The sequence below is a fragment of the Pan troglodytes genome, chromosome 2, assembly GCF_028858775.2.
Source record: "Pan troglodytes isolate AG18354 chromosome 2, NHGRI_mPanTro3-v2.0_pri, whole genome shotgun sequence".
Classification (NCBI taxonomy): Eukaryota; Metazoa; Chordata; class Mammalia; order Primates; family Hominidae; genus Pan; species Pan troglodytes.
The window spans coordinates 115,027,863-115,047,380 of NC_086015.1; the positions used below are offsets into that span (position 1 = coordinate 115,027,863).

Below are 19,518 nucleotides of genomic sequence, written 5' to 3' on the forward strand. Positions count from 1 at the left end.
TTTGCAATGATGAATAGTCCTTCATAAATATGGTCACAAATGCCTTTAGTAAGCTGTTAATAAGTGGAATTATCCAATTCTTAAGATAGAAGAGACCCTAAGTCGCATTTCGCTCACTTTCCTAAGTTTGCAAATGAAGAAACAGAATTCCAAGTACAAGTTTGGAAGCCCAGGTTCACAGAAGTAATCATAGCAGAACCAGCACTGGGATTCAGGCTCAGCTGTGGAATTACAGACTGTTTCTTCAACTGAGAGAAGGTTAGAGTGCCCTCCTGTGTCCCTATGTAGAAATTCTTCAGGTCTTTACAAAATTTAAAATAGCTTTAATTTCTTCATCAATTTTTCTGCACTGGCAGGGACCAGGCATTTAGGTCCAAAGACAAACTCTGCAATCACCATGTTATTGAAAGTAAATGAACAATGCACTTGACTTGTTTAATCAATAAGGACATAGAACCAATACTATCATCCCCAGAGTATCTTTGTGTGCACTGAGGTCTGACAGACCTGGGTCTATGTCCCGGGCAGCCACATGCAATCTTTGCAACCCTGAACTAGTTGCAAAACCAGTCTGAGCCTCAGTTTCCTCATCTGTAAAATGCAGGTAATCACTGCCCTGCAGGATTGTAGCACAGGTCAAATGAGATCATGTAAGTAAAATGCCCAGCCTGGCATTAGGTACATAATAAGCACTCAATAGATTGAAGTTATTTCAGTTATTTTCAGGCAAGAGCCCCCACCAGAGTTATAAAAAAGTTAATGTTAAAAGAGCTGAGGTAAAAACACTGGGGAGATAAACTGAATGTCTTCAGGTTCCTTTTTTATTTTTTTGAGACGGAGTCTGGCTCTGTCGCCCATGCTGGAGTGCAGTGGCGCGATCTCGGCTCACTGCAAGCTCCGCCTCCCGGGTTCATGCCATTCTCCAGCTTCAGCCTCCCGAGTAGCTGGGACTACAGGCGCCCGCCACCACGCCCGGCTAATTTCTTTTTGTATTTTTGTAGAGACGGGGTTTCACCGTGTTAGCCAGGATGGTCTCGATCTCCTGACCTTGTGATCCGCCCGCCTCGGCCTCCCAAAGTGCTGGGATTACAGGCGTGAGCCACCGCCCGGCCAGGATGCTTTTAGTTATTGGGTGAAAAGGTTTCCATGAGTTCCAGGGGCAGAGGAAAGGGAGAGAGAATTTTTAAAGAGATATGTACTGAATATGTGATTCCTGAAAAATGAATTTCTTCTTCAGATGGGGAAATTTAAGTGAACCTAAGCCACATGGCTTGACCACAGATAGAAGCTCTCTCTCAAAGGTAACACCTGGCACTAAGGGTCCAGCAATATTTCTTTTAAAAGCCTCTATATGAAAGAAAATATTTGAAAACCAGATTCTATTTATGTCATTGACCCAGTTTTAGAAGTCTTTATTTATTGAGAGGGTAACCAAATTAAAATCAATTAAGAACAGAGGTGAAAAACAATAGCTGGATGAATTCATCCTTTGATTTTAATTTCCTTCAACTCTTCATGAAACGAGCTATCTCAGCTAAAGTGTTCAGCAAAATTGCAGTAAATCAAGTCCTTTTGCCAGGTGAACTTTCAAAGGTTCCCTCCCCCTCTGACCTTAGGTAATTTTCAGTTATCCTTTCCCTACGTGTGGAAGGGAGATACCATTATTTATGATACAAGGAGACTTGACCTTTAAATGTCAGTGGAAGTGTAGAGTCTGGCCATTCTGTCTGTATCTTCCACCAGCTTATAGGAAAATTAAGGGAAATAGTTCAATAACGTGCAAATGGGGAAGAGGGAGGGGTAGAAGGAACACATCATCTATGCCACCATTTTTTGTTATATAACCAGGGAAAAGCAAAGGGAGAATTGGGCTGGCCTCTGTTATCTAAATACTTATTCTAGATAAGACAATCACCAGGAGGTTTATATAGATTATTGTACTGTAAAAGCTCATAAAAGGCTGCTCAGAGTTTGTGAGGCTTACCCCTGAGCCCCAGGGGCTTGCTTACCCTTTCCAGTAATCTGTTACCTTTAAATAAGGCAAATGCAGCACAAGGCTGAGGCATTTATTATTTATAGAAAGTTCCTCATCAGACTCATCTGTGGCTATGGAGGAGCAGAGTCGGAACCTCTGAGCCTCCGCAGTGACGACCTGCTGCATTCTACACTAGTGCAGTGCTATTCTGAGCAACGTGAAGCTTAAGCTAGACTCTTTGTGGTTGTACATTTTTAGTCAACTAATGAAAAGATTTCCCTGCCTCATCCTTGAAAGTCACCTATTTGTGTGGATTATCTGAACACTACATTTTCTGGCTATTGTAGTTACTTCAATAGTATCTGTGAAATGCTGTATTCCTGGTGTTCATCTCATTTTCTACTTCATGCTTTTGTGACTTTATACATCATTCTCCTTCGAATGCCCCCAGATCGATATATCTTGCTTCTCGATGCTTATGTTGCTAGCGCTTTGGGTAGGGTTTTAATTCCAGTATACCAAGAAAAACATTTGTTCATAAAGGGGTCTTTTTTAAGGTGTTCATCTCAATCAGAGAGAAAGCTTTCTCTTGTACTTTCCCACCTCCTTCACCCCTTTGTGTGGTATTACCCCACTCCCCAGCTAGGTCTACATCTGCTTGGGGCCTGTGATCCAGGCACCAGGTGAGATGAAGCCAGGAGGCAAGGTCCACAGAGCAGAGCCCCTTGAGGGATGGGGCCTCAAAATGGCTAGACTGAGACACGTGTGCTTCAGACAGCTTAATAATAGGCTACCCCTTCAAGCTGTCGCTTTAAAAATATTTACACCTCATTTGGTAAAAGTTGTAGAAGTGAAAGTATACTGCAGCTTTGAAAATTTTCTATTAGGTTTGCCTCCTTTCCTGAGTCTTTCTTCTGAGCCCTGCAGCCCCCTCTGATCCCTCTCCTTTTCCCCTTTGATTCTCAGCCTCCTCAGCCTTCGCTCCCAGCTTCTCAACCTCTCTCTGTTTCCTCAGCAGATCCACTGAGGTCTTTCCAAGAGTCTATCTCTAAATTGGCATACCCCTACCCACTGCTTAATACTGCTTCAAGTATGTCAAAAGCTATTAATGCCAGATATGAATATTGCAGTTGGTGCTCAGCAAACAGAAGATACTCCAGCCACCAGTATTCACTGTGCTTACAGGAGAGTGGTGATTAAAAATGACTTTTTCTCTTATCGCATGTTCATTTTCAAGATAAAGAGTTTACTATGTGCATTGAAGAGAGCTTTTTTTTTTTTTTTAACATCTTGCCCATTTCATAAGGAGTCGCTGGTGAAAACCTGCAGCAACTGGCACCAAATTTGCAGTTTTTCCAAGCAATATCTTAACATCCTTTGTAGACTAGTCCCTTTAGTCACTGCTCTGTGGCCGTGCCCCTCAACATGGCTGTACCTGGAAGCTCATAGTCCCGGCACAGCTGGCTGCTGTTGTGAGTCAGGAAGATGTTGCACAGGGAAGTGAGCTGGTGACGGCCTCCATGGGAAGTCAGAGCTGGACCCTAAGGGATCCGGAGTCCAGCTAGGCCGGTGCTCTCTGAAGGGCCAGAGAGGTGTTCTGGCATATCCTCATCACTGTCGAAGTCTGAGAGTGGACATTCATGCTGAAGGAGGAGCAGCTCCTAAATGGCTCTTCTTCCAGAAACTTGGCCTGCTGATTTTGCCTGTATTGCCTGTATGCATATTGAGACATATGTTGTTGTCAGCCATTTGTAAAATGAAGTAGTGGTTTCTCTAAACCTCAGGAATATATTCAGAGTTTTTAATCAGGTGAACTTGAGTGGGAATGTTTTGACTGCCTTCGTTTTAGTACATTTGAAAAAAATGTTGAATTTCTTAAAAATCATAAGTCATTAAAATCCAAGCACTTTTAGTGAGATAATGTGTTTGAGGGCCTAAATCTCATTTTTTTAGCCCATTTTCTAAAAAAAAAAAAATCTTGTTGAAACATTTTTAATATAAATTCTATGAAGATAGGGTCTTCTGGCTCTCCATAAATCAAATCATAAAATCTTCTTACAGTAGTCTCTTTTTATCTGCAAGTGGTATGTTCCAAGGCTCCCAATGGCTGCTGAAACCATGGATAGAGCCAAACCCTATACATCCTGTAATTTTTCCTGTACATACATGCCTATGATAAAGTTTAATTTATCAATTGGGCACAGTAAGAGATTAACAACAATAACTAGTAATACAATAGAACAATTATAACAATATGCCAGCATCACTGCTGTCGCACTTTGGGGTCATTCTCAAGTAGAGTTAGGGTTCCTGGAACACCAACACTGTGAAACTGCAACAGGCGTGCTTGGCCATGCTTACGTCTCTAAGAACTCATCATTAGTATTTTCAGTTTGTAGAAAACATACAGAAAAACTTCTGAAAATATTACTGGTTCTGCTGTTTACATTAGGGAAAGATTATCTGTTGATGGTTATATTGGTGTTTGAGTGTTTTAATGATAACTGAGATGGCTAAGTGACTAATGGTTGGGGAACCTCTACCAAGTAGATATGCTAGACAAAGGGATGATTCACATCCTGGGCTGGAAGGCCTGTGGGATGGCAAAACACTTCATCACGCTCCTCAGAATGGGGCACAATTTAAAACTTATGAATTGTTTATTTTTTAAATTTTCCATTTAATAGTTTTGGACCACAGTTGACTGTGGCTAACTGAAACTGTGGAAATTGAAACTGCAAATAAGAAGGGACTACTATTTTTTCTCAGAAAAATTCAACTCTTTAAAATTGGTTAACAACTCATGAGGTTGACATCTCTGAAACCCTCAAAGATGGCAGTGATGAGGGAGGAGGAGCTATTGTTTAGCTGGACATCTCTGATTCAATTCCATTGGAGGGGGGCATCTGTTCTCATTTTCCTCCTTCGGAGATGGGAAAAAATTACTCTTTTTCTTGGCTTGAACACTTATATCTTCTATCTTTTTATAAGCATGATACTGCTTTCTCTTCTGCTGTTTGCACAGATTGTCTTCTGACCTAGTTGAGCCTTTACTGCTGCCCAGACACCTTCTGGTAGCTAGCATCATATGAATTACTTAGCTTTATTAAGATAAAGTGTGAGCAAAGGGTTTTTTTTGGTCTTTTGTGTTTGGGCACCTTTAATATCTTTTTGCTGTTGCTGGGCAGGGAAGAGTCTTTGCAGCTGAGATCTTATTAATTTGCCTAGAATATTTTTTTAGTTTATATATTTTATATTAATTAGGAAAACTAAATTTGACATTCAATGCAATTTTATGCAGCATCAGCTATAGTGGGTAACTGGAAAGATAGCCGCACCTGGTTTTTTTGCAAGCTGCCTGCATTACTCTGACCTCACTTGACAAAGTATAGGCTAATAGAGAAAGAATATGCAAATTACAGACATGTGACCTAAAATTCAGACTAGATAAAATAGACAAGCTTTAATTGAACACTCTGACTATTCGTTATAGAAAATACATGCATATCCAATATATGTTTTTAGCCCAAGCTTACGGTGGACCGACCAGATGATCTTAGTTTTGATAGAAATAATATGATTTAGGTCTTGATAAAAATTTGGAGCTTACATGGCATTTAGATGACTCTCAAAAATGAGCTCAAAATAATATTTGTCTTTAAAAGAATTTTTAGAGAATAATTATTATCTATTAGAAGTTTTCTATTGATATTAGTAAACATATTTCCAAATAAATGAAAGGTGGGCTTTTTTCCCACTGAATAAGAGAATTTTCTGGATTTCATTTCAGATGGGCCAGTTTTAGTGCCAACATGTACACATAGACATGCACATAAATACTTTGGTAACCGAGAGGACCTTAGCTCCAAACACGTCTGTAGATATTCCATCCAAACTCTTGCTATCCAAACATTTGCTATAACTTATAAGATTTATTTTATCCAGAATTCACTACTTAAATAAAAAAAATCCCATCATGTGAGCTAGCAAACACATTTAAGTTGCAGGTACACCTTGTCAAAAAGATGGAGAATGTGTTACATCCATAGTTCAGCTACCCTCCCAGCAGGCTCGAGCTGTGCATTAGTGCTCTCAACTTACCACATTATTGAGTGAGAATGTCTTCTAAGAAAGCAAAAAGCCTCTGAATAAAACAAGCACACTCGAGAGGCCTAAAAAGAAAAATTGGGTGATAAAGCATATTGAGAGAGATGAACTAACATAAACTTGGCCATATTTACATCTCTAAGAACTATGCATTAATATTTTTAATTTGTAGAAAAAAATACAGAAAAACTTCTGAAAATATTACTGGTTCTGCTGTTTATATTAGGGAAAGATTATCTGTGGTTGATTACATTGGTGTTTGAGTGTTTTAATGATATTTGGTATTTGAGAAAACTGATAGGGTTTTTTTGATGGGTTGGGAAGACATTACTGTTTTTTCCATTTCAAATAATGGATTATATAGGCTTCTACTCTCAAAAAATCTGTCATTCAACATCTTTTTGGCAACAGGTTGGATTTGTTTTTCCATAAAAATCACTTGATGACATCTAATTTTATGTTGTTAAAAATAAAAAGTTTAAGAACATCCTCAGAATTTTCTCTCTTATACTTGCAAATTTTGTAGTCACTGTATTTATTTATTTCCAAGTACTGACATAGGAGCAGACTAGAGATATTAATAATTTATAATTTTAGTTTTAGTGCCAATTTGAATTTCAACTGTAGAATACTATGATCCGAACTTACTCCTTTTGATGTCGATTTTGAGTGTAACCTAAAATAAATGACTTAAACTACAGACTTCATTTTTCCTAGCCCTAAATGTTAATTGCCATGACAGATCCTCAAATATAAATATTTACTGAGGTTTCATGGCTTTATTTAAAAACCAGAATTATTTGTTTCTCAGATAGTATCATCCAAATAAAAGATGACACAAATTTCTCAATAATTAATAATAATAACATGTTTGAGCTCATTCTATTAGCCAAGGACTCTTCTGGGTGTTTGCCTGAGTTAACTCATTTAGTCTTCACAACAGACCAATGAAGTTAGTACTGCCGTTGTCCACATTGTGCAGATGAGGAAACTGAGGCCCAGCATTTTATTCACATAACTAGTAGGCAGTAGAGCCAGGATTATGAACTCAGGCAGCCTGACAACAGACTCTGTGCCCCTATCCACTGCGGGGACACTCCATTTAGCTTATTCAGAGCTATGGTAATTCACTAAGTTAGGTGTTAGGACTCACCATTTGTGAAGTTCTTTCTTAACTAGTATCTTACAAAGTGCAAGTCTGAGTCCTTTGGGACTGTGTAGACAGAAAAATGATTTGTTGGTAGTCCTGGAAATTGCAAGTGAGAATACTTAAAAAGATTACTGGAAAAGAAGAAATTCAGTGGTTCCCAACCCATTAGTGTTCTAGGGACAGGGGATGGGAATAGAACCTTCCAGTACTGGGTCACCTTATGGATGGGAGGGAAACATTGCTGGAGGCATTGAGAGGCAGGCCAATTAAGGATAAAAAGAGACAGTGTCAGAGGTTCAGCCCAGACAAGCCAGGAACCTCAGTCTAGGGTGGTGGTCTGTCTCAGCCTTTTGTTCATAATCACTCCCTGAAGGAGTCTTATTAGGCATTTCTATTCCTTATTTACCCACCTCCTCCCCTGTGAAATTATAACACTCAGATGTATCTGTACTTTGTACATAGAAGAATAAGATTTTTCACTCCCTAAGAACAAATTTTTGCAATGTCAGTGCCTAAAGGCACAGATACACCGAATGGTGTCAATACACATGGGGTGGGGAGAGTGGGATCAGTGAAGCACCTGCAGGAACTAATGGGCTTCAAAGTTAGAAGGACTTAGAGACAGGAGGACCTAAGGGAGGTGAAGACAGGAGGTTTTCTTAAATATGTGAAGTCAGGAGTTCTTTGACTTAGGGTCACCATCCTCACCTACCCAGATGGGGAGTTTCTCTCTCTCTTCTTATAAGCTTCACTTAACTCTTGTCTCAATCTTCCCTCCATGGCTACAAGTGTGGTCATCATGTAATCTGAAATGCCATTGTACTGTAATGAAATGTGTCATTTCATAGTGTGTGTTTTGAATTCTTTTTGTTTTATTTAGAAACCAGGTTCCCAAGAAGCCTGCTTTAAATTCTTTTTATTTGAGCTCAGAAAATGGCAACTACTCCAATTTGCAAGAAATGGGTAATGAAAGTGCTTTAAAAACTAGAATGCACTCATTTGAGATCTCTAATCCCCAAATGGCAACCCTCAGGAAGAATCAAGCAGTAATTTGTGTTCCAGATAAAGAGCAAACTGATTGTGCCTGGTCTTCACAAGGCCAGCTAGCTCATTTTCTCATACCTTACCTCTCAAATAATCTAACACTACCTAGGAGGCAATAACTATAACACTGAGTAAAAATCTTGCTAACCTTTTCGCATTCAAATCTCTCTCTTCCCGTGTGACTTTGCTGCCACAGGGACTTGATTCTGAGCTCTGTAACCTAGCGCACATCCCAAGGATCCTAGTAAACCTTAAGTAACCTAATCTAATCACATACTAGGAGGCATGATAAGGAAACCAAGGCCTCCCAATATTTTTCTTCTTCACAAACAAGCTGTGGTTATTTAATTGGTTAAAGGGCAGGGTGTATCTTAGAACAATAGGAGTGATGAAGAAAGCATCTACCAATACATGGGAAAGGCACTTCACCAGATTATTATTTGAAGGTTTGAAAGTACTAGAAGACCAGCCAGAGAAGACCATGCCCAGAAATCAGAGAACTTTTGGGAAACTATAATCTTACATTTGTGGCTGTAAGTATCAAGCCTGGGTATACATTAGAATCAGCAAGAAGCTTGTCAGCTTCCGTCCCAGAGAGATTTTGACTTAGAAGGTTTGGGGTGAGCTCATGGGCACTGGTGTTTTTTAAAAGCGCCCCCTGCTCTGCCACCTCTCAATGATTCTGATGTGCATCTAAGGTTGAGGATCACCGCTTTACATTATAAAGTGCTTTCACATACATGATTCAGGATTTTTGTATGCACACAGAAAGGAAAAAGAAACACCATTAATGACTGTTGACTGTATAAGAAAATAGGAAGAAACAGGGGTAGTAATTGTGAAAATGAAAGGATTAGAGAAAAGTCAATTTCTAGAAACTGGAGGAAAAAAACTTCACCTTTCTAAGGGCTAAAATTAGTCCTATGCCTATAGAACATTAAGGAGGGACTTGTATGTCCATATTTACTGCTATATATGGAATAGTTTTTAGATGACCATAAAATTCTCGGCCCAGAGAAGTCTGAAAACAGTCATTTAGTATTTGATGCCAATTTCTTCCTAAGATCATATTGCTTCTCCTCTATAAATGAAATATATTGGAGAAGAGGAAAAAAAAAATTTGTTGTTAGTAAAAAGGTGTGTTAGAAAATGTCATATTAATATTCGTATGTGTATTTCAGGACTGTATAGACAGACAATATACCTCAGCAGGCTCTTAACAGCTTTCAGATAGTTATAATTAATAATTCTGCAGGTGAAAACTGGCAAGTGGATGATCTTGGATATAACTGAAGGATGAAGTAAAGCCAATGCTGTGGGCTCTCAGACTGTGTAGGGTGGGGCGGGGGGTCAGGGGCAGAATATAAAAGTCAGGTTGCAGCGTGGCAGAAGTAAAGAAACTTGTGATCAAAAAGTCAGAAATTAAATTTTAAGATTTTCAATGTGGGTGATGACAAACTTAGACTGTGACCAAAACAGTGGTGGTGGCTATAGTCAACAGAGTGGAGGCTAAGTTTTCATCTCCATGTCAGCTAGTAAGATAGAGAGGAACAATGAATCAGGTACAGAAAATAAAATCTTCTAGACCATCAGTATTTAAGGCAAGAAGCTTCAGTTAATCAGCCCTTCACACTCTGATTTCTGACTAATTAAAAATGGCTAATAATAGCAATAATTACAGTTCAGCACTTACTAAGTGTCAGTATTGTTCAAAGCACTTTGCTTACATTTCAATATTCACAATAATTTTGTGACAATAGGTACTATTGGCCCATTTGACAGATGAGGAAACTGAGACATGGAAAAAGCAACTTACTCAATATGGGTTACAAATGCTGGGGAGAAAATATAGACATATTTGGGGTGAGAAAATATTTTACAGAGTATCAGCAAAAGTGAACAGAGTCCAGAACGGGGCCTGCCTATCTGTGTATGTTGCATACCAACAGTTTCCAGGCTATAAGTAGGGGCCTGGTAAGAGATGAGTCTGATATAATGCATTGGTACCATATTGAAGACAATTCTAAACCCCCAGTGTTGAGTTTGAGCTTTATTTGGAAGGCGGGAAGTGGGAGGAATGTGTCATAATCAAAGCTGTATCTTAAGAAAACTACCTTTTAAGTATGAACAAATTAGAGTGAAAGGACCCAAATTAGGGTTTCTGTTTGTTTGGGTGGTTTTTGGTACTATTTGACAGGCAATGAGTCTATCAATGAGAACAGTGGCAGTTGAAGGTTAATGAAAGAGACAGGTTTGATATATGTTACAAAGGTCAAATGTAAAGTTTTGGTAACTGGTTAAATGAAGACGGTGAGAGAGAGGGAAGAGTTTAAATAGAATCCAAGATTTCAAGTCTGAGTGACTGGGTGACTACTGGCAGAAATTCAGGAGAGGCACTTTGTGGGGATGAGAGGGCCAGCAGGAGAAGCTAGACGTTGAAAATACGTACTTTGTTGTGTGAGCAGGCCATTGGAGGCAGGCCATAGCAGGAAGGTGGGAATGTAAGTTGCAACTTACAAGAGTCTGGGCTAGAAAGGAAGCTTTTGGTGTCATCTGCATAATGATACTGTGGTAAACTGGGGAGTGGGACTGAAGTCTCTGAAGGTGGACAGAGGAAGTGAATACAGAACAGATCCTTGGAAAACATTTAAATTTAGGGACAATAAAGAAGAGTCAAAAAAGCAGACAGAAGGTAAAGGAAGGATGGGAACACCCAGAAATGTGCAGAAATATACACTGAGCACAAGGGAATGGAAGGTTCCACAAACAAACTGACTTGGCAAACCCACATAGAAACCAAGAAGAATATGGCCATTTGAATTAGAGTAGCAACAGAAGGAGAGAAAGTGGACTCAGATGGAAAGAAGTGAGTATGTCATAGCAGACAAAGGCAGCAGGACTGGCCTACACTTTCAAGAATTTGACAGCAAGGAGGAAAGAGAAGACAATCGTGTGTGGAGTAAGGCATGTAAGGAAAAGTGTTTTGTTTTAAGACAAAGGGGTACCACTTAAATATATTTTAGACAGAGATAAAGAAGCCATAGAGAGAGGTGAGTGAAGATGCGTAGGTAATACCAGGTAGTAGCAGCAAAGATGATTTTAGCAGCAGAAATTACAGTGGGATGAGGTCCTAAGCTGTTTGCTGACCTTATCATAAAACAAACTAGAATGCATGGAACTGCTATCCCTACCAATTCCCAAGCAGCAGTTCTCTTAGAGAATAAGGCAAGGATCAGTGGTGCAGGGTATTTTCCTCCTCTTCTGAAGAAATGCTCGAATTTTATTCATACATTCCAGGACAGAAGGGAAGAATCACTGTCTTTAAAGAATAAAATAATTTCCATGAGTTGTAGGGGAGTAATAAGGGAACAAACTTTGATAGTGAATTTGAATTATAAAATATTAGGATTTTCTATTTGTAAGTACTATTTGCAGATTACATGGTTTATAAATATTGTATGTGCAGGAAAGGGGGGACATTGTTAGCCTGTTTTTCCAAAAAGAAATAATTTAATGCACTTAGGCAGTTAAATGTTATTTCACCCACTCCATATGACGCAAAAGCTTTCTGGAAAAGAAATAAGTAGAACAGGAAAAATATTGATAGTGGTTAATAAGTGAGAGTTGGCTTTGACTGCTATAGGCCTATATAGGGCAAGTGCTATAAAACATTCAGCAATCTGCTTCATTGTTCTGTCCTGTCCTGTCCTGTAAATGGGGTTGGAGGGATGCAGGGATGGTGCTGGGCACAGGACGTCAGAAAGCCTAAGGTGGGGCTGGGGAAATGAAAAGAGAACAAAGAGGTAAAAAGAGACTCTGTTCCTAAGAAATATACACGCTCTCCCTCTTATGTGGGATGGGCTGGGTACCATGTATGTCCCTCTATATTCAAAATGATCCCTGGGGTCCCATTGCTGTCACATTTCTGCACAGTCCTCAGACACAGAGGAAAGTGTTGGAGGTTGTTAGCACATCTCCCTCTGGAGATGAAACTGGGCTCAACACCAACAAGAGAACACCAGAGGGGATTCGTCTCTCCTCCACGCTTGGATAATGGCTATTCCCTAATGCCCAGGGAAGAATTAAGTTCAGTATGTGCCTTGCACTATATTACACACTCAATCCTGAACAGCTGGGCTGTTAATGCAATTTAAAAAGAAGAGAGAACTCACTATTCACCATCTATATCTAATGTATTCATAATAAATCTCTCAATGAGGAGGTATAAAAATTTCCTGTTGCTATACAGCCAAAGGAAGCAGAGCAGTAGGCAGGTATCCAGGGAGCCTCGTTAACAGAGATAACCAATGTGGAAAATCCAGGGGGACTTGTTCCACATTTCTATTAGTAATAGCAATTTTTCTTACCTGAAATATGCTGGTAATTTTCTCACTTGCAAAATTCAATTTGCCTAAGGATGAATAAATAGGTCTTTTCTTAATACTTACTGGATAGCCTCTATGTTCCAGGTGCTACATAAAAGTAAAGCATTATTTGATGGGTTTTTTTTTCCTTTTTCACTTTATTTCTTAGGAAACAAAACACTGAGTCATCACAGAATAATTTGTTTTCAAGAAAATTGAAATAATATAAAATGGTAGTGTGGTAAAATTTTGTATTATATGTGAAATACCTACGCTAAAATTTATAAAAATGGAAAATGAATGCCAGTGAACTAGTGTGAATACAGGAATTCTGATGGTAATATGGGGGGGGGGGGGTAGTGGTTAAGAACAAGGTTAGTAGTGCCAAAGCAAAGGCATTTTCCTTCTAGATTTTACTTGCAAAGTGAAGCCACCTGTGTGGAGTCCCTCACCTCAGAGCCAGTCACAGCAGTAACCAAATTAGCTTCCACATGAGTTAGTGGATAATAGACATAAGAATGGTTGACCCTGGATAGAACCAATAACCAAAATGAAAGATATTTGCTAAAGATGATTTTCATCTAGAAATAGCTACTATTGAAATATTTTCTCACTGTAATTAGGAATATGCCTATGGTAGTCACTCATACTTCATAAAAAGATAATCTCTGTCTAGGGGGATTCATGCTTTCTTCCTCACACCCCCTGCCCTTTTATTTTTAGTTGACAGTAATAATTGTACATATTTATGGGATACAGAGTGATATTTCAATACATGTATACAATGTATAATGATCAAATCAGTGTAATTGGTATAACCATCACCTCAAACATTTATCATTTCCTTGTGTTGTGAATAGTCAAAATCCTCTCTTCTAGCTCTTTGAAAGTATACAATAAATTATAGTCAATCATATTCATCCTACAGTGCTGCAAAACACCAGACTTCATTCCTCCTATCTAGCATAATTTTTTTTTTTTTTTGAGACAGAGTCTAGCCATCACCCAGGCTGGAGTGCAGTGGCACCATCTCAGCTCACTGCAACCTCTGCCTCCTGGGTTCAAGTAATGCTCACGCCTCAGCCTCCCAAGTAGCTGGGACCACAGGCATGCACCACCACACCTGGCTAATTTTTGTATTTTTTTAAGGTAGAGACAGGGTTTCATCATATTGGCCAGGCTGGTCTCGAACTCCTGACCTGAAGTGATCTGCCCGCCTCGGCCTCCCAAAGTACTGGGATTACAGGCATGAGCCACCACGCCTGGTCCTAGCATAATTTTGTATCTGCTAACCAGCCTCTCTATCCTACCTGCTCTGCCACCCTTCTAGTCTCTAATACCCACAGTTCTACTCTCTATTTCTGTGAACTCCAAAAGTTTTTTGAGTTCCCACATATGAGTGACAATATGTAATATTTATCTTTCTGTGCCTGACTTATTTTGCTGAACATAACGTCCCCAGGCTTATTCGTGTTGCTGTGAATGGCAGGATATCATTCTTTTTTATGGATGAATAGTATTCCAGTGTGTGTTTATACCGTATTTTTTATCCATTCGTTGGTTGATGAATATTTAGGTTGATTTCATATCTTCACTATTGTGAATAGTGCTGCAGTAAACATGGGGGTGCAGGTATCCTTTTGATATATAGATTTTCTTTCCTTTGGTTAAATACCTATTAATGGGGTTGCTGGATTGTGTAGTAGTTCTACATTTAGTTTTTTCAGCACCCCCCATACTGTCTTCTATAATGACTGTACTACTTGACATTTCCAACAACAGTTACATACATCTCCACCACTTCACCAGCATTTGTTATTTTTTGTCTTTTTTTTTTTTTTTATAATTGCTGTTGTAACTGGGCAGGGATGATACCTCATTGTGGTTTTGATTTGCATTTCCTTGATGATTAGCGACATGGAGCATTGCTTCCTGTTTGTTTACTATTTATATGGTTTTGTTGTTGTTCGTTTGTTTGTTTTTTAAGACAGGGTCTTACTCTGACCCAGGCTGGAGTGCCGTGGTACGATGTTTGTCATTCACTTCAGCCTCAACCTCCTGGTCTCAAGCAATCCTCCCACCTCAGCCTCCTGAGTAGCTGGGACTGCAGGTGTGCACCACCACTCCTGGCTACTTTTTTTGTATTTTTTGTAGAGATAGGGTTTCACACATGTTGCCTAGGCTGGTCTCAAACTTCTGGACTCAAGCGATCCACCGGTCTCAGCCTCCTGAAGTATTGGGATCACACTCATGAGCTACCATGCCCATCTGTGTGTCTTCTTTTTGAGAAATGTCTATTTAATTCTTTTGTCCTCTTTTTAATTTGATTATTTAGTTTTTTTGCTGTTGAGTTGTTTGAATTCCTTGTATATTCTGGATATTAGTCCTTTGTAAGATGAATAGTTTGTAAATATTTTCTCCCATTCTACAGGTTGTCTTTTCACTCTTGATTGTTTCCTTTGCTAGGGTGGAGACTTCAGTTTAATATAGTCCCATTTGTCTATTTTTGTTTTTGTTGCCTATGTGTTTGAAGTCTTAGCTGTGAAACCTTTGCCTAGACCAATGTCTTGAAGCATTTCTTCTATGTTTGCTTATAGTAAAGTTAAACAATAAAAGAAGAAGGTACAAAGAATATACAAAGTAATTAGAAAATAATTAACAAAATGACAAGGAGTAAGTCCTCATCTATCAATAATAGCCTTAAATGTAAATGTTAAATCCCCCAATTAAAAGATATGGACTGGCTGAATGGATTAAAAAAAAAAAAGACACAACTATATACTGCCCACAGAAAACTCACTTCACCTGTAAAGGCACACGTAGGCTGAAAGTGAGGGATGGAAAAAAATATTCCACACAAACGGAAACCAAAAGTGTGCAAATTAGCTATACTTATATCAGACAAAATAGACTTTAAGGCAAAAAAAAAAAAAAACCACAAAAGGAGACAAAGAAGGTCATTATATAAAGATAAAGTGATCAGTTCAGCAAGAGGATATAACAATTGTAAATATATTTATACACCTAACACCAGAGCACCTAGATTTATGAGGCAAATATTATTAGAGCTAAATAGGTAGACTCCAATAGAATAATAGTTGCAGACTTCTTCAGCATTGGACAGATGGATTATCTAGAAAGAAAATCAACAAAGAAACATCAGACTTAATCTGCACTATAGACCAAACAGGCATAACAGACATTTACAAAACATTTCATACTATCCCTTTGTTAAGACAGAGGAACAGAATGTGCGTTTGGATCATTTAATAGCAGTTTTGGCTCATTGAGGTACGAATTCAAAAAGAGGGATATATTAACTAAACTGTGTTGAGCCCATCTAAATGGTTAGCTGATCTGTCAATAAATCATTCCTACTGACTCAGACTTTTACAATAGTAAAATAATATATACAATTTTTTATGTATTTTAAAAACATAAAAAGAAAGCAAGTTCGGTTTCTTGAAATCCTGCCTTTCCTAGAATTTAAATCCCTTTCTCGGCATTGTTGAGATAGACACAGTGTTTTCATACCCTCTGTTTCAATGATGGCATGAATAAAGTGGATATACCACAACAAAGCATTCTTCTATAAGAGACACTTAAGCATTATCTCCAGTTTGTCTCTATTATGAATATTCTTTGGCAGACATCTTTGTTTTCCTGAATGTTAGAGTTTATTTCCTCAGAATAGCTTTCCTGAAATGAAATTACTGGAGCAAATTGTATGAATATTTTAAAGCCCCTATTTTCAGCATATTTCTAAATAGCTTTGCAAAAGGATATTTATTAATTTGCCTTATGCCAGCAAAATTATGAAAACTATAGTATTACCCCAGGCTTAACAAGCTGCTACATTACTTTTCTTTGTGTTTATTTTATTCCTAGCAAGCTTGGCAAATTTTGCTACTATTCATTTGCAGTTTTAGTGTGTTATTTGGTTCTTAATTTTTGTTTTGTTTTGTTTTCTCATCAATTGGCTTATTTTTCCCAGCTCCCGTCTCATCTGCTTTCCTCACCTTTATTCCTTTGTACAGGCTCACATGATTCATTCAGCTACTGGGTGGATGAAAAGTCCCCAGTGGGGCCTGACCAAACCCAAGCTATCAAACGCCTCGCCAGGATCTCCTTGGTGAAGAAGCTAATGAAGAAGTGGTCTGTGACTCAGAACCTGACATTTCGAGAACAGCTGGAAGCTGGGATCCGCTACTTTGACCTGCGTGTGTCTTCCAAACCAGGGGATGCCGACCAGGAGATCTACTTCATCCATGGGCTTTTTGGCATCAAGGTCTGGGATGGGCTGATGGAAATTGATTCGTTTCTTACACAGCACCCCCAGGAGATTATCTTCCTGGATTTCAACCACTTCTATGCCATGGATGAGACCCATCACAAATGCCTGGTTCTGTGGATCCAGGAGGCCTTTGGAAACAAGCTGTGCCCAGCCTGCAGTGTGGAAAGTTTGACGCTGCGAACTCTGTGGGAGAAGAACTGCCAGGTAGGAGGGAAGGAGAGATAAGCTTCCAAGAGCAAGAATTTAACTCTTCCTGCTTTTCCTGTATTGCCGTCTGTAAAATCACTCAATCCAGGGCTCTTAGGCTAAAGAGTGGATTGTTTGGAATATTAAACATATGCAAACTAGTTCCTGGGCTCTAGAATAGGTTCAAGGGCTAGGGCTAACACCTGCCAAATACTTAAAGCTTGTCCAGCAAACTGTTTGACATCTAATTGACTTTTAGTGGCCTGGCCAGAACCAACCAAGGCAAAGTTGTAAAATTGGGCCAGTAGGTCATTACTATTCTCTGTTTCCCGAGGTCCATTTTTACCCTTCTGGTTCCCCTCAGGGATAGTCTGTTCCATCTTGCCTTCAACTCAATGTCAGATAATCCTGGCCAAGGTATCGACTGATTAGGAAAAGTATTAGCTGACTGAAACATAGTGATTCATCTCAGGAGTGTTAATATTATAAAAGTATTTGGGTCTTAGAGGGAGAGAGAGTTAAGGAAGGAAGAGCCTGTTGAAGGGGCTGCAGCCTGGAAGAGCATTCCATAGTCTGCTTAAGTTGAGAAGAGCCTGCCAGCCTAGGACCATGAGGGACACGCTCAGGAAGAGGAATGTGGGCCTCAGATATATTCCACTCTGATCCTAAAGGATGACAGTAGGAGAAAAGAGCTTCAGGAAAGTGTTTAATTTACACTCTCTGAAAAAAAAAACAAAAACGATGTACCTTTCATTCGAAGTTACTCACTTGCTCAGCAGATGCATTAACCAAAACAACTTTACGAGGCAGATATTTTTTAACTCAAGGAGGAGCTTTTGATTAAAAATAGTTTAAAGGTTATTCACTTGAAAATATTTATTAAACACCAGGTACGTGCCAAGTAACCTCTAAGGACTAGGGATAAATTAGTAAATAAAATAGACAAAGATACCTTGCCCTAATGGAGCTGTCATTCTGGTGGAGGGAGATAGATCATAGATAATAGAGATAATAAACATACATATATGTGTGTGTGTGTGTCTGTGTGTCACATATATACATATATGTATATTCTCTCTCCATATATGTGTGTGTATACACACACACACACACACACACACACATAAAGTGTTAGAAAGTGATAAGAGCTATGGAAAACGAAAAGGTCAAGCATGGTAAGAGGGAACCAGGATTCTGTGGGTTGGAGGATTGGTTAAAATGTTTAAAAGTTGATCAGGAGAGCCTTCATTGAAAAGATGACATTTGAAGGGGTTAATCACATGCTTATTTGGGGGCAGAAGAAGCAGCCAGTGCAGAGACCCAAAAGCAGGAGTGTCCCTGCCATCTTTGAGGAAAAGGAGCATGCAGTATGGCTGTAGAGCAGGTGACGACAGAGTAGTGAGAGGAGGTCAGAGAGGTGACTGGTGATCATGTGAGCCTAGAAGGCCCTGTAAAGACGCTAGCCTTCACTCACTCTAAGCGAAGAGAGTTCTGGCCCAGGATGTTGTGGCCTGACTTAGGTCTTAATAAGATCTCTCCGGTTGCAGTACTAGGAAGAGACCAGGGCAGGGGGATCGGGCAGAAGTAAGGAACCCAGTGAGACTGTTAGTGGCAAGTGGTCAGATTTTGCATCTGTCAGAAGGTAGAGCCGACAGGGTTTCCTAATGGATACGATTTGGGGTATGAAAGAACATGAGGATTCAAGGATGATTCCCAGGCTTGGCCTGAATAACTGGAAATACCAAGTTGTTTTTGCGCACCCTGAGAAGTTCTAAATGTCTTCGACACCACGGAGGCTTCATGAGTTAACTCTTAGTATCTGCTAAAGTCTATCTAAACAAGTTTCTTCACTAAGACTTTTGTAAGTGATATTTTGCTAAATATTTATCACACCTCTATACCGTAAAAGTAAGTTTATATCTGTTCATGTCTAACTTGGAGAGACTTTTTCCCAGTGGCATTTCTCTTTTACAATATGAGATAATAGTAACAACAACTAATGTTTATTGAACCTTTACAATCAGCTAGGTACATGGATTAACTCATTTGATCCTCTCAGTGACACCATGAGATGGGTACTTTGTTATTGTCATCATTTTACAGATGAGGAAACTGAGGTATGGAGACACTAAGCAACTCACCCAAGAGAAACCTGGGCAAATTTTAAAATCCTAGTTAGTGAGAACCAGGATTCAGTCGCAGGCTTTCTGGCTTTCCAGAGTTCCTACAGCTTCTGATGCTCTCTGAGGGGTATTTAGGCACATTGGTGTTTTTCACAACTGGTGTTGTATATTAGGCTAATGAAATACTTTGCTTTTATTAATGAGCCCCTATTATCAGAAGATCTCAGAGAATTAGCAGAATGGGAGAAAGTGATGGAGAGCTTTGGAATTTGGGG

At 39.2% G+C, this 19,518-nt stretch overlaps 1 protein-coding gene across 2 annotated transcripts in view; it reads left to right on the forward strand.

Annotated features, from left to right (window-relative positions):
- The window catches only part of PLCXD2 (phosphatidylinositol specific phospholipase C X domain containing 2), a 52,395-nt gene that overhangs the window by 16,766 nt on the left and 16,111 nt on the right, over window positions 1–19,518 (forward strand). For both annotated transcript variants that reach the window (XM_001146704.7, XM_054680886.2), the window contains exon 2: window positions 16,678–17,138. In XM_001146704.7, the coding sequence (XP_001146704.2) occupies window positions 16,678–17,138 (461 nt within the window). The remainder of the gene's footprint in view (window positions 1–16,677; window positions 17,139–19,518) is intronic.